The 14,061-nt window shown below is 41.8% G+C and overlaps 1 protein-coding gene across 1 annotated transcript in view; it reads right to left on the reverse strand.

Moving 5' to 3' along the window:
* Positions 1–14,061, reverse strand: part of Ack-like (activated Cdc42 kinase-like) — a 441,226-nt gene that overhangs the window by 164,981 nt on the left and 262,184 nt on the right. The window contains exons 11-13 of the mRNA XM_080283506.1: positions 3,945–4,104; positions 3,463–3,579; positions 2,823–2,941 (exon numbers count right to left, since the gene is read on the reverse strand). Coding sequence (XP_080139632.1) covers positions 2,823–2,941; positions 3,463–3,579; positions 3,945–4,104 — 396 coding nt within the window. The remainder of the gene's footprint in view (positions 1–2,822; positions 2,942–3,462; positions 3,580–3,944; positions 4,105–14,061) is intronic.

The raw sequence follows: 14,061 nt of genomic DNA on the forward strand, positions 1-14,061 counted from the left end.
CCCAACAAAGACCCCACGTTACCTTCTTCACACCGCCCCATCACACTCCTCTGCACCCCCTCTAAAGTCACTGAATGACTGGTACTACAACTAGTTACACCTCACACCCCCCTAGCTCAATCACAACATGGCTTTAGGTCACTACACTCCACAACCACTCTTCTTACAGACCTTACACAACGAGTTTTTGATGGCACGAATTCAGCTAGGCCACCACACAGAACACTCCTAGTCACACTAGACATCAGCAAAGCTTTTGATGCCATCCCACACCACAACCTCACAAACAAAATACTCAACACAACCATGCACAATAACACAAAAAGATGGTTGGCGAACTACTTAGCAGGCAGATGTGCAAGTGTAACATTTGCCGATCAGTCTTCGAACATCAGAAACTTCACAAATGGCGTCCCCCAAGGATCTGTTTTGTCCCCTACACTCTTTAACCTATGCATGCATGACATACCCACACCCCACACACCACAGATACACAGAGCTTCCCATGCAGATGATATAACACTTACATGTACACACCAAAACACAAACACAGTTGCACACATCCTCCAACCTTACCTCAACACACTACATGAACGGTTCACCACAAACAGGCTCGAAATAGCCCCAGCCAAATCTACAATGACCCTTCTCACAAACTGGATAGCAGAACACAGTCACAGTCCACATCGCACCATAAACAACACTTCCTTACCCCCCCACACACACACACACACAAAACCCTTGGAGTAGCATGCAATACATCAATGTCATTCAAACAACACATCACAAACATTAACAATAAAATAACACCAAGATTCAATGCCTTGAGGTCACTTGCCCATACATTTGGACACAACAAAGAAACCATCACCACAGTATACAAACAGTATATACGTTCAGTGATGAATTATGCAAGCCCTGCTTGGGCTCCTAACCTCACTAAAACACACTACAACACTCTACAGACCATACAGAACAATGCCCTAAAAATAATCACAGGCTGAACAGCTACTACACCCAAAGACCACCTACATCAAGAAAAATCCTCAAAGTCAAGGATCACCTAGACATGTGAGGCACCCAAATTCTTGCTGCAGCCTCCACAAACCCACAACATCCACTACACTACATGGCAGCACATCCACACACACCAAGGAACATCAAAACAACACCCAGCACATGATATGATACACAAATACTGTCATCTCTCCCAGCGAGCCTGCCTCAGACCAACTTCCAGAAGCATATCCATACTCAAATCACTCGCCGCTCCATTCAGTCAGTCAACACAGCTGCACGTACGGCCTCCTGATGTCCACCCTTCTGAATCCTATCTCCCACGTGAGGACAGGGTCCACCTGGCCAGGCTGAGATGTGGGCATCACCCAGCCCTCCTAAGTTACCGAAGAGGCTGGATGACTCCATCGCGGATGCCTGTCCAGATGTAACACAGCACCCCATACTATTATGCACAATATGGAAGACTGCATTGCACACAATCACCTATGCCAACAACACAACACACACTCCTTGAGAGCTCTGTGGGAAAGCACGGTCTCCACCATGGCCTTCCTTAGGGACTTGGGGCTGTTCGGCCAGACTACCAAGGGAACAACTGCTACTACTCCTACTAAAAACCCTCTATGACCCCAACTAGACTATAATCATCATCAATTAATAAGTGGGAAATAGGTACCCTGTACTACAAATATGCAAGGTCATTGCCTACTGATGCATCTTTATCTCTCTACTATCATTATTTCAGAGGCCACTGCTTGGATCCCTCCTCTACTAAGGTAGATCCATAGCACTGGCCTGGCAGTGCACTCTTGCATTTTTTCTGTCCAACTCCATAATGCAGTATTTAACAGATACTCAGTGACTCATGTATGCAACAGGTCAACTCTGAAACTGTCTTCTCCAGTCTGTATTACTGTCTGTAAACCCCAGTCTTTAAAACAAAAAGTGTTCAGGCATCTCAATATGAACAGATCCTGACTTTGGCTCTTCTGTTAAATTTTTCTTAGAAAAACCTACTTATTTGCAGGATATTAGCCTTTGGTTTTTTCTTCCTTGTATATAAAAAAATTACTATATATAAGTTTCTCTTCAACTACATTAACCTTTCTGTTTGATGACATTATTATTTTCAATCCCTTTATCTCCAAATGATTTTATTCAGTGATGGAGGACAAACTTTTGTACAAGGGGGGGTTAGATATAGCCTTCATTTACCCTGGGAATACAAGGGGCTGGCTCAAATGGGAAAAGATTTCTTTGGGCTGAAGAGGTTAACAAGGATGCTGTTTGAAAAATGAAGTACAGCAGCTGTTATACTGCAAAAGGGAGATGTGCTGCATGGGAAGTGAGAAATGAATAATGTATGAGTGAGAGGTGGTAAAAGAAAAGTGGGTGACTGATCAAGAGATGTATGAGAAGAGCAAAGCCTGCAGGCACTTTGGTCATGGCCATCCCCTGTAGAGGATTTCTTGGGAGGAAGCAAGACATCATCCAGACAGCTAAATTGGATTCTCTCCACCCATATTAACTCTCTCATAGTTGTGCCTTTTTCCTAATCTATTCCAGCCAATGCTAAACAGCTTCATTCAGCTGAGAGTATTAATAATGGTATCATTATCCTTCTTGTAGCTGCACCTTCTCTTGTATTTTATTCTAACTAATGCTAGACAATTTTAACTGAATGAATCACAGAAGTAAGAATGAGTCACAGTAGCCTGAGTTTTAAATATCTAGTGTTAACATCTGACACTGACTATGAAAAGATACTTGAAGGTATCCAGTTGAAAAATAATGAAACCAACCTCTTATCTAGAACAGTGATGACATCCCCTACTGAGTACTGGAGTCTGTCTCTCTTGCCCCCAGGTGTGGCTGGAGGGTCTTCATTCTCACGCACCACTTGCACCTGCTCTGGCTTGCACTATATTGCCAGAAATCAGGGAATGGATGACAGCACAGATTAGATACCAAACATCTGTACCAGAAAATGTTTCACAGGAAATATAAATGAAATGGCCAACAACATACTGTACTTGAAAATATCATTATGAGGTATATCACCACAGGTATTATTCACCCCAAAAAATAACATTCATGATCATCACTTCCCATATTCAGTCTCAGGAAGAAAAGTTTGCCCACTGTTATAGTCAATCTATTTCATATTTTGGGTACATCCATCGCTTTCCTTCCTGATGTATCATATACTGTAAAAATGAAATGAATGAATGAAATGACTCAACTAAGATCAGAAAAATATTCCAAACATTTTTGAGCTTGGGAAAATTTGTGTACAATGGAATGTGATGGGAAAAACAGGTACTCAATGGTCCATCACATGTTGGAGGTAAATACTTACAGACTTAAAGAAAAACATTAGTTACAAAACAAACTAAAGCAAGATTATTTATTGTTCACTACATAAAGGGCTGACAAACTCACATCAGGAAGAATATTCATGAGGTCAACAAATTTTGGTCTTTTGGCAGGGTCATGTTGCCAGCACTTCAGCATGATTGTGTAGTACTCCTTGGGACAGGCCTCAGGTTGCTCCAAGCGCTGCACAGGAGGAATTAAGTTGCTTGATCTGAATATAACTGCAGTTTGATTCCCCCCCTCCCTTCCTTCAGCTACTTCCAGAGTTTCATTCAGCTTAGTTGAAACTTCTATGACACAGTGGTACAGAATATAAAAGAAAAACAAGGAGGCAACAGAACTATACTATGCCATATAATGTACAACTTTCTGCTTAAATATCAATTCTTTCATTGCACTAATGTATAGGAGAGTAAGCAATGAATTTCCTCTAACCTAAACAATTTCTGTACAAGTTTCATAACTGTTTAGCAAAGAAGCGGAGCAATACTCTTGTCTGCAACTGTACAATAATATCAGATATTTTTCATATCTCTTCCACAATATACCTGAAAGTTGGGTTCATCTATTGCCTCAAGAATTTGCTGTCCTGTAAGGGCAGCCCAGGGCTGGAAGCCATAGCTGAACATTTCCCACAAGGTGACCCCAAATGCCCAAACATCTGATGCAGAAGTGAAGCGCAGGTAGTTGATGCATTCAGGAGCACACCTGGAGGGAAGTAAAATCAAGTGCTGGATAATGTGAAAACTGTAATCAAGATGGTGTGAATATTATATTATGTGTATGAATATGTTATATATATAAAGTTTTTAATGCTCTAAATGGGAGCTGAATGCAAGACTCCTAGCTAGGAGCCAGGCACCATGGCATGAGAAAGAGCTCTTGTTTCACTAACTACTTAACCATCCCCCTTTGCTGACTTTTTCAGTGTGATACTAACATGGAGAGCAGACCAGCAAGCTCTCCTAAACACTTCCTCTAACTATCTCAAACACTACACCATAAGCGCTTTACACATCATACAACTTATCCCACTACATCACAGGGGTTGACACCAACAAGGGCATGCTGCCTGAAAACTTTGCCCCTGCTACCTAATGGCAGATCGTTTGAGGGGAAGTATGATGAGGGCACCGCCTGCAGAGATCATGGGGCCGGGGTGAGATGGGGCTTGAACCTGTGCTAGAGGGTACAAGGCATTGCGGTTTCCAGGCTGCCGCTTCCGCCCGATAGAGAGGGACCAGAACCTGGGAGTAGTGCCCCAGGAGGCTGCCCTATCAATGGGTGTATAATGGCGGGGCAGTTACAATGTCACGGCATGCTTGGAGGGTGTCCCTGTAGCTGTCCTGGTAGGGTGCTCAGAGGCCACTACCATAGCCACTGGTTAAGGCTAGTGGGTTAGGGGTCCCAGATCCACTGCCTGGACCTGGGACTGTGCAGTGGATGGAGCCTAAGGAATGTGTCTCACCTTTATTATTTTTACTGGTTATGACCAAATTAATGAATGAAATTCAAAGCAAGCCTGAGGACAGTAAATCATCCAGTGGGATCAGAGTGGCGTCATGGAATGTGGGAAGCTTGTGGGACAGAGCGAGGGAAGCGGTTGAGACAATGAGTAGGAGGTGGGTGGATGTGGTATGTGTGCAAGAAGTCTGGAGTAGGGGTGGATCAACCAGAAAGACTGCTGGGAGGAATTGTTTTTACAAGTTGTTTTGGCAGGGTAGGACAGACGGATATGGAAGTGTGAGTGTGCTGGTTGGGGAGAAATGGGTGGAATACAGTATGTCATGAATGAGAGTACCGGTAAGTGATATGATAACGGTAGTGAAAATTTCGTTTGGTGGGAAAATGGTTGCATTTACATTTGAGTATGCTCTACAGGCAGGCTTGGATGAGGCAGAGATGGATAGATTTTGGGATGACTCAATATGTGTAGTAAGTGGAATGGGGAATGATAAGATTGTATATTGGGGGGGGGACTTAAATGGTTATGTAGGTGAAGCAGCTCAAGGATGTGAAAGAGTACATGGACGATGTGCATATGGTACAAGAAATTAGGAAGGGGAAAGGATACTCGAGTTTGGGGAGGCAGTGAACATGATTGTGTGCAACACACATTTTAGGAAGACAGTAGGTTGATTACATACAAGTCAGGGGGAAATATACCTCAGACAGGCTATTTACTGGTCAGGAAGGCTGATAGGAAGTTAGTGACTGATGTTAAAGTTATATGGAGTGAGAAGTATGTGCAGCAACACAAGTTATTGATACGTGACATGGTGTTTAAGAAGCGGGTAATGAAAACGAGGACCTATGCACCTAGGAAGAAAATATGGAAGCAGAAAAACCCGGCAGTAAGGGATGCCTTCTATAGGGAGATGAGGAGAATGGTGGCTGAACAGGGAGACATCAACAGAAGTGTTAAAGAACAGTACAGAGCCCTTAAGAACAACCTCTTGAGAGTTATTGATGCAGTATGTGGATCGATAAGAGGCCTAGCAAGACAAAGTAACTTGGTGGTGGGATGAGGGTGTAGAAGTGGCAGTTAAGGAGAAAGGAAGGCTTTTCCAGGAATGGAAGATGGGTGGTAACAGAGAGGAATATCTAACAAGTGTAGGGCTAGAAAAGAGGTTTACAGGGCAAAGTCTGATTCACAGAGACTTTTACTTGATAACCAAAATCATGTGGAATGGAAGAATATGACATTTAAGGTGGTAAATCAGATTAAGAGGGAGAACAGGGATATCATAGGTGAACAGTGTGTGAAGAGTGATAAAGGAAGGGTAGAGGTGAACAGTGGGGATATTAAAGGTGCTTGGAGAGAACATTACAGCCGGTTGTTGAATGAGGAGTTTGACGGGGACAGGGAAGGTTTGGTGCCTGCACATCCAGTGTTTGGCCCCTGGCCTTTGATTGACATTGCTACTGTGAGCAAGGCAACAAGCAGGATGTAGGCGGGGAAGGAAGCAGGTGTGACTGGGCTAACTGCCGAAACATTGAAAGCTTCTGGAGATATAGGAGTGATGTTAGTCATTGACCTGATAAATACAATTATATATGAGTGCATTGTCCCAGATAATTGGCTGAAAAGTGTAATTGTAAATGCATACATGGGGAAGGGTGATGCCCTGGAAAGAGGAAATTACAGAGGTATAAAGCATTTGGACCAGATAATGAAGGTAATGGAGAGAGTTCTAGAAGATATGATTAGAGAAGGAATGAATATCGATGAGATGCAGTTTGGGTTTATGCCAGGCAAAGGGACGACGGATGCCATATTCACTGTTCAACGGCTTCAGGAAAAATATATAGGAAAGAAAGGGGAACTGTACTTTGTTATTATGATTTGGAGAACGCCTTTGACAGAATCCCTAGAAAGGTGATGAAGTGGACAATTTGAAAGCTTGGGATCAAGGAGTAGCTGGTTAGGGTGGTTATGGCCATGTATGTGTCTACTCACACCCAGGCAAGGGAAAAAGGAGATTTGAGTGAAGAGTTTTCCAGGAATGTTGGTGTGCATCAGGGGTCAGTTTTGAGCCCCTGGTTGTTTATCATGGTACCTGAAGCCCCCTCACATGATTTCAGAAAATAGACTCCCATGGGAGATGCTGTATGCTGATGATTTGGTGTTGACTGCAGGGAACGGAAGGGAGGCAGAGGAAGATTTGGGAAGTGGAGAGATGGTATGAGGTACAAAGGCTTAAGTGTAAATGCAGATAAAGCAAAACTGATGGTATCTACGGCTGGTGGCGGTAATATCAAGGAAGAGGGCGAGTGACCATGTGCGATTTGGTACAAGTGAATGGGAAGTAATTCCTTCTTCTGCGGTGTCTGTGATAAGTGGGTGCATAAGAGATGTAATGGTATTAAAGGCTGACTGTGAGATAACGCTGATTTCAAATGTGTGATGTGTCGGGGAAACCAGGTGGAGATTGTCAGGCATGAAAGGATTGAACTTGCTTGTGAGTCTCTTGAGTGTGTGGAAAAATTTTTTTATTTGGGAGATATGTTATGTGCTGGAGGTGGGGTTTGATCTAGCTCTGTGGCTAGAGGCGTGAGGAGTGATTGGAAGAAGTTCAGGGAGCTGTTGTCTCTGCTGACACTGAGAGGACTCTCCCTACATGCTAAGGGATCTTTGTATGCAGCATGTGTTTGGAGGGTAATGTTGTATGGTAGAGAGACCTGGGCAGTAATGGAAGAGAATATTCGCAGGCTCAAACGTACAGAAATGACAATGATTTGGTGGATGTGCAGTGCATCCCTGGGTGTGAGGCTTTGGGGGACTAGGTTTAATATGGAAGAGTTTAGGGGTAGGATGGGACTGGAGTGTATTGGTGTTGTGATGAGGAGAGGTAGACTGAGATGGTCTGGGCATGTGGAGAGGATGAGGGATGATAACTGGGTGCAGAATGTCTATCTATCTATCTATCTATCTATAGCCCGACGCCCTAATCCTGCAAAGGGTGGCCGCAGACAAAATGCCTCCAAGTCGCTCTGTCACCTGCCATTTGACTACCCTCCCCCCAACTCAACCCCCCCCTTCCCTCATATACCTCTCAACTCCATCCCTCCACCTCATCCTCGGTCTACCTCTCCCTCTCCCTCCCTCCACCTCACCTACATACACCCTCTTAGTCAGTCTTTCATTCTCCATTCTCTCCACATGTCCAAACCACCTCAGTGTATTTCTCCTAATCTTCTCAACCACATCCACATCCACCCCACGGCGTTCCTTCACTTCTTCATTCGTCAACCTGTCCCTCCACGTCACTCCACATGCTCCTCTCAAGTAACTCATTTCCACTGCTCGCACTCTTGACTTGCAGAATGTGAGAAGTGTTAATGTTCAGGGTAGGGTTGCGGGGGGCAGACCTTAAAAGTTCTGGGATGAAGTCAATGAGTATGACCTCAAGAATAAGGGACTGAACAGAGAAACTACCAGAGACTGAGCAGCATGGAGAGCCGCCATTAGGTAACCAAGGCCGACACATGCAAGCATGTTGGAGCCTTCAAAAATGAAACAAACACACACACACACACACACACACACACACACACAAACAGCCGGAGAGAGAGGACGTCCCAGGCACCGCTCCTAACCTTGAGTAGTTTCAGGAATTTTGTCTGTCCTGTCTCCTAGGGTCTTTCTTTAAATTTAAAATAATGAAAGTTAGTAGACTACCAAAAATGTAAAGATTTGTTGGCAATAGTATACATGAATGTTTGTGGCTTATTCGGTAACAGCTGTTTAGGTACTTTACCGGTACATTAAACATGGCCGAAAATGTAAACAATGAGGGAATGGAATTTCAAGGATTTGATGCTAATATTAATGTCATGGACCTGGTGAAAACATTAATTATGAGGATTAGTGAACTCTAAAAAAAAGTAGAGAATCTAGTGATAAAGGATGTGTCAGGAAATACGGAAACCACCATACAGAGTCTAATCCAGTCCAACGAAACAGCCAATGAAGAGATTAGGAATTTGAAGAGGGAAAATGTTGAACTGAGGAGGAAACTTGAAGAGAGTACTAATAAAACGGAGAAGGTGAGTAATGTATTAGAAGAACAAAAGGCAAAGTGGGCACACGTAGAAGAAGAACAGAAAGAAGTGGTCAGCTTAAGAGAGATCATCCAGGAAGAAAGGGAAATGAACAAGAAAGAAATGGAAGAAAATGTAGTGAAAATACTGAAGAAAAAAGAGAAAATAGTGAGAGAAACTGTAGAAAGGAACAGATGTGTGGTAGTATTTGGAAACAGGGAAGAGGAAGAAAAGGTTAGGTTCGCAAGACTTGAGAGAGACACGAACATGGTGAGAGGAATATTAGGCAAGATTGACCCCGAAGGAGACAAGTGGGTAAAAGAAATTGAGGAAGTAAGGAGGATAGGGCCTTATAAGAAAGGGGAAACAAGACCAATGAGAGTCAAGTTTACATCAGAAAGTGTAATAAATGAGATACTTAAAGTGACCTGGAAATTAAGCAAAGAGGCGGGGATGGAAAATATTATAATAAGAAAAGATCTGAATGAAGAAGAATGAGAAGTTTTAAAATCATTAAAGGAAGAAGTAAAGGAAAAAAATGATAAGAGGACAGAGGAAGAACGTAATACTTTTTTTTGGAGAGTATTGGATATGAAAGTAAGGAAATGGTATTTAAGGAAATAGAAGTGAAGGAAACTAGGGGGGATGGTTGTGAAAGATCAGAAGTTGAGGAAGTGGTACGGACAGAGAGTAGGAGAAAAGAGGGTATTAATAATGTCAAAAATAATTTGAAGGTGATACATACTAACGTTGATGGTTTCATATCGACAAGGATCGAAATTAATGATTTCTTGAGAGAACATGAACCTGATGTCATGTGCTTTGTAGAGACCAAATTAAGAGAAGATATTGATGTTCATTTGGGAGATGGTAAATACAAACTGTGGAGAAAACACAGAAAAAAAAAAAAGGGAGGAGGAGTGATGATAGCAGTGAAGAACAACATAAATGTAGATACTGTGGAAATGGGAGAAGGAAGGGCTGAAGTGATATATATGAAATTAGAAACTGGAGAGAATGTTAAGGGAGATATGGCGGTAGTGTATGTTCCCCCAAAGACGAGAGCATGGAAGGATGACGAATACCATGAGATGTTGTCAGATATGGCTAGCTACTTGCAAAAAATAATTGAGAAAAGCAATAATATAATTTTGGTGGGTGACTTTAATTGTAAAGAGGTGAACTGGGAGGAATGGTACTCGGGAGGCGGCGAGGATTCGTGGGGCACTATGTTATTAAATATAATAATGAATAATGTGATGACGCAGTGGGTCAAAGAAGAGACACGGTTTCGAGGTGAGGACACACCAGCAAGGTTAGATTTACTGTTCACCAAAGAACCCGATGTAATAGAATCATTGGAATATCTCTGTCCTTTGGGAAAAAGTGATCATGTGGTCACTGAGTTCCAGATGTTAATAGGAAACGTCAAGCCAAGAGACGAGCTTCATAGACAGGGAAGATACAACTTTGGCAAAGCAAATTTTACAGGATTGAGAAACTTTTTTGAAAATGCGGATTGGAGAAAATTCAGAGAAACAAGAGAGATACAGAGGAAGTGGGATATCTTTCTAGACCTCTATAATTTGGGAGTGGAAAAATTTGTACCAAGAGTAAGAGGGAAAGAAAACAGGAAAAAGGAGTGGTTTAATAGAAGGTGTATGATAGCCAAAAAAGAGAGAGATAAGGCGTGGAACAATTGGAGAAAGAGAGGTAACGACAGAACAAAGGAAGAATATAAAAGAACAAGAAACGAATACACAAGAATACGTAGGGAAGAAGAAAGGAATTTTGAAAAAGGTATAATTGACAAATGCAAGGATGAACCCAAACTGTTTTATAGATTTGTTAATGGCAAACTGAAACAAAAGGAAGGAATCACCAAGCTGAAAGTAGATGGAGAGGTCATTAACCCCTACACCGCGGGCTTGTTTACCAATAACTTGCGTGTGCCGCGGGGTTATTTGGGCTCCGACAGACTCTCAAAAAATATTTGCCAAAAATCAGTTATTAGTCCTAGAATAATAAAATTACATATGCTTATGGCACATACCTTCAGCTTTCTCCTGGAATGATTGTTGAGCCTTCGTCGGTTACCGTAAGACTTGTGGAGACCTCTGAAGTAGGGTAACGAAGTCTCCACTTTACACTTCCCGACAACCCGTAATATGATTACCACAGCCAGATACAAACACTATAAACACTATTCTACAATTTTCAAGTAGTTTGGGATCCATACTCAAAAAAAAAAAAACACTGTGAAAGCAATGGAAATTACGAGCGCGTCTGATCGTCGCACTGGCACTAGTTCACTCATGGTAGTCTGTCATTTATTATTCATAAAACCCCTCACACTTTATATTTCTATTACTATATAACACTTATATATATCTACAGTCTTTATCCATAAGTTTCCTTCAGTAGTATTAGTTTATTGTCACTGTAGGGATTCAATTTCTTTCAGTAAAATACGTAGCATTCACTTTATCGTCCCGTATACTGGCATTGAGAGTGAATGTCACTTTCATCTTCACTCTCATAACTCATAGCATTCAGACATGCTAGAGTGAAACTTTCACTTTCATTACTCCTAGGGTATATACTCGTATTCTTATAATACTACTCATTTACATTTCTATTTACGTTCTCTATTTTATTTACGTTATTTACATTTCTATTTTATTTACACTGTGTTGTGCACTGTCACTTGAAATAACTTATAAAACTATTCTCCATTGTTCACGTATATTTACATTCATTACTTTCACTTGCTGTTTACACATTATTTACACATTATTTACAATTCCACTTGCCTTGTTTAACTCAATAGAAAGATCGTAGTCACTCTTTTATCAATTGTCAGCCCTTTACCTCTTTCCACACGAGGTTTAGTAGGGGGTAAAGGTCACAGAGCCCTTTGCATGGGGGTGAAAAAAGGCCTTGAAGTCAGCAAGATGAAATATACGTCCTCTCACTTCGGAAGATGAGAGTACACTGATAACGCAGGGGCAGCCTAGAGGCCTGCTTTAGGGGTTATTCAGAGTTACCAATATTACTTCTTGAAACAGCTAAGTCTAGCACTGATATGATTGGCAGGAAATCTAGACAATACATTATAAATTTGGTAGTTCCAGGTGAATGTAAATATTCTCCCTTCCCTCCTTACATGTATATTTATTACGAAAATAGATTAGAGGCCTACTTAGGAGATATATAATCAGAGCTACCAATGTTAAATCTTGAAACAGCTTTGTGTAGCACTGATATGATTGGCAGGAAATCTAGACAATACATTATAAATTAGGTAGTTCCAGGTGAATGTAAATATCACTTAGGCTTCTCCCTTCTCTCCTTACATGTATATTTATTACGAAAATAGATTATACGGCATATTTCAAGGGGAAAAAAACAGCGAAAATTAGCGAACAAGTGCACGTGAGGTGTTGTCAGGTGATAATTAGCCAATTCCAGGTGTATGGCACTCTCACTTACCTGATTTCTTTCTTGTATATATTATTTGGTATAAGAATACGACATAGGGCTTATTTCAATGGATGAAATCAGTGAAAAATTCCAGGGAAGATTTACTTAGCGTAGCATGGCCGGGCAGGCGAGAGCATAGGGTAATGGAGGGGGGGTAGGGAGGGGAGTCAAGAACGGGGAGAAATGGCTAAATTGTCAACAATGGATAGGAGTACAGATGAGATTAGGAGTGCTGACTAGTGTTGGACATTGTCAGTACTGATAGATGATACAAGCCCCCACTTGAAAGCCCGGGTGAATTCAAAATAACACAGAATCACAAAAGCGACGCCCCGCGGTATGATCCCTTGCTCCCAAGCGTCACGAAAGTGACGCCCCGCGGTTAAGGGGTTAAGGATGTGGCAATGCAAGCAGAAATAATGAACAAACGTTTCCAGTCAATTTTAACTAAAGAAAAGGAGCTTGTGGAAGGGGAGGGAGTGATTAGAAATGTTCCGGTGATGAAAGATATAAAAGTGGAGGTACAGGAAGTGTATAAATTACTGGAAACTCAAGATGTAAGGAAAGCCCCAGGACCTGATGGAATTTCTAATTGGGTACTGAAGGAATGCAGAGAACAACTGGCGGATAAAATTCACAGCTTAATTGTATGCTCACTGGAAGAGGGGAAAGTGCCAAAAGAATGGAAGAGGGCAAATGTGGTACCAATTTACAAGGGAGGAAACAGGGAAGAACCCCTGAATTATAGACCAGTGTCTCTAACCAGCATGGTCGCAAAATTGTGTGAGAGAATCCTGAAAGGCAGATGGATAAAATATCTGGAAGAGATGAATATTTTGGCTGAATGTCAGGTTGGATTCAGAAGTGGAAGGTCATGTGTTTCAAACTTGTTGAGCTTTTACTCAAGAGCGATTGATGTGGTACAGGAGAGAGATGGTTGGGTGGATTGTGTGTACTTAGACTTAGAGAAGGCCTTTGACAAGGTACCTCATAAGAGACTAATGTGGAAACTAGAATATATAGGAGGACTAAAGGGGAAACTTCTGGAATGGATGAGAGACTTTTTGAGAGATAGACAAATGAGGACAGTAATAAAGGAAAAGATGTCTGGATGGAGGGAAGTAACAAGTGGAGTCCCTCAAGGCTCAGTGTTGGCGCCAGTAATGTTCCTGATTTACGTAAATGATATGGTAGATGGAGTGAACAGTTATGCGAGTCTGTTTGCTGATGATGTAAAGATCTTGAGGAAGATAGAGGTTGAGGAGGATTGTAAAATACTGCAGGAGGATTTGGATAGGATACACAATTGGAGCCGGACGTGGGAAATGAAATTTAATGTAAAGAAATGTAAAATATTGGAAATGGGTAAAAGTACCAGGAGACCATCACTGAATTATTTTTTGGGTGATGAATTAATCACAAAAAGGAGAGAAGAGAAAGATTTGGGAGTGCTGGTCCAAGATAGTTTGTCACCAGAAATGCACATTAACAAGATAGTTGGAGAGACTTATAAACTCTTGACTAACATAAGAGTAGCATTTCATTATATGGATGAGGAAATGATGAAAAAATTGATAGTGGCCATGCTCCGCCCCAGGTTAGAATATGCAGCGGTAGTGTGGTCCCCACACAAAAAGA

Source organism: Coenobita brevimanus, chromosome 97 (assembly GCF_032717465.1).
Source record: "Coenobita brevimanus isolate Jiangsu-jjx chromosome 97, ASM3271746v2, whole genome shotgun sequence".
Classification (NCBI taxonomy): Eukaryota; Metazoa; Arthropoda; class Malacostraca; order Decapoda; family Coenobitidae; genus Coenobita; species Coenobita brevimanus.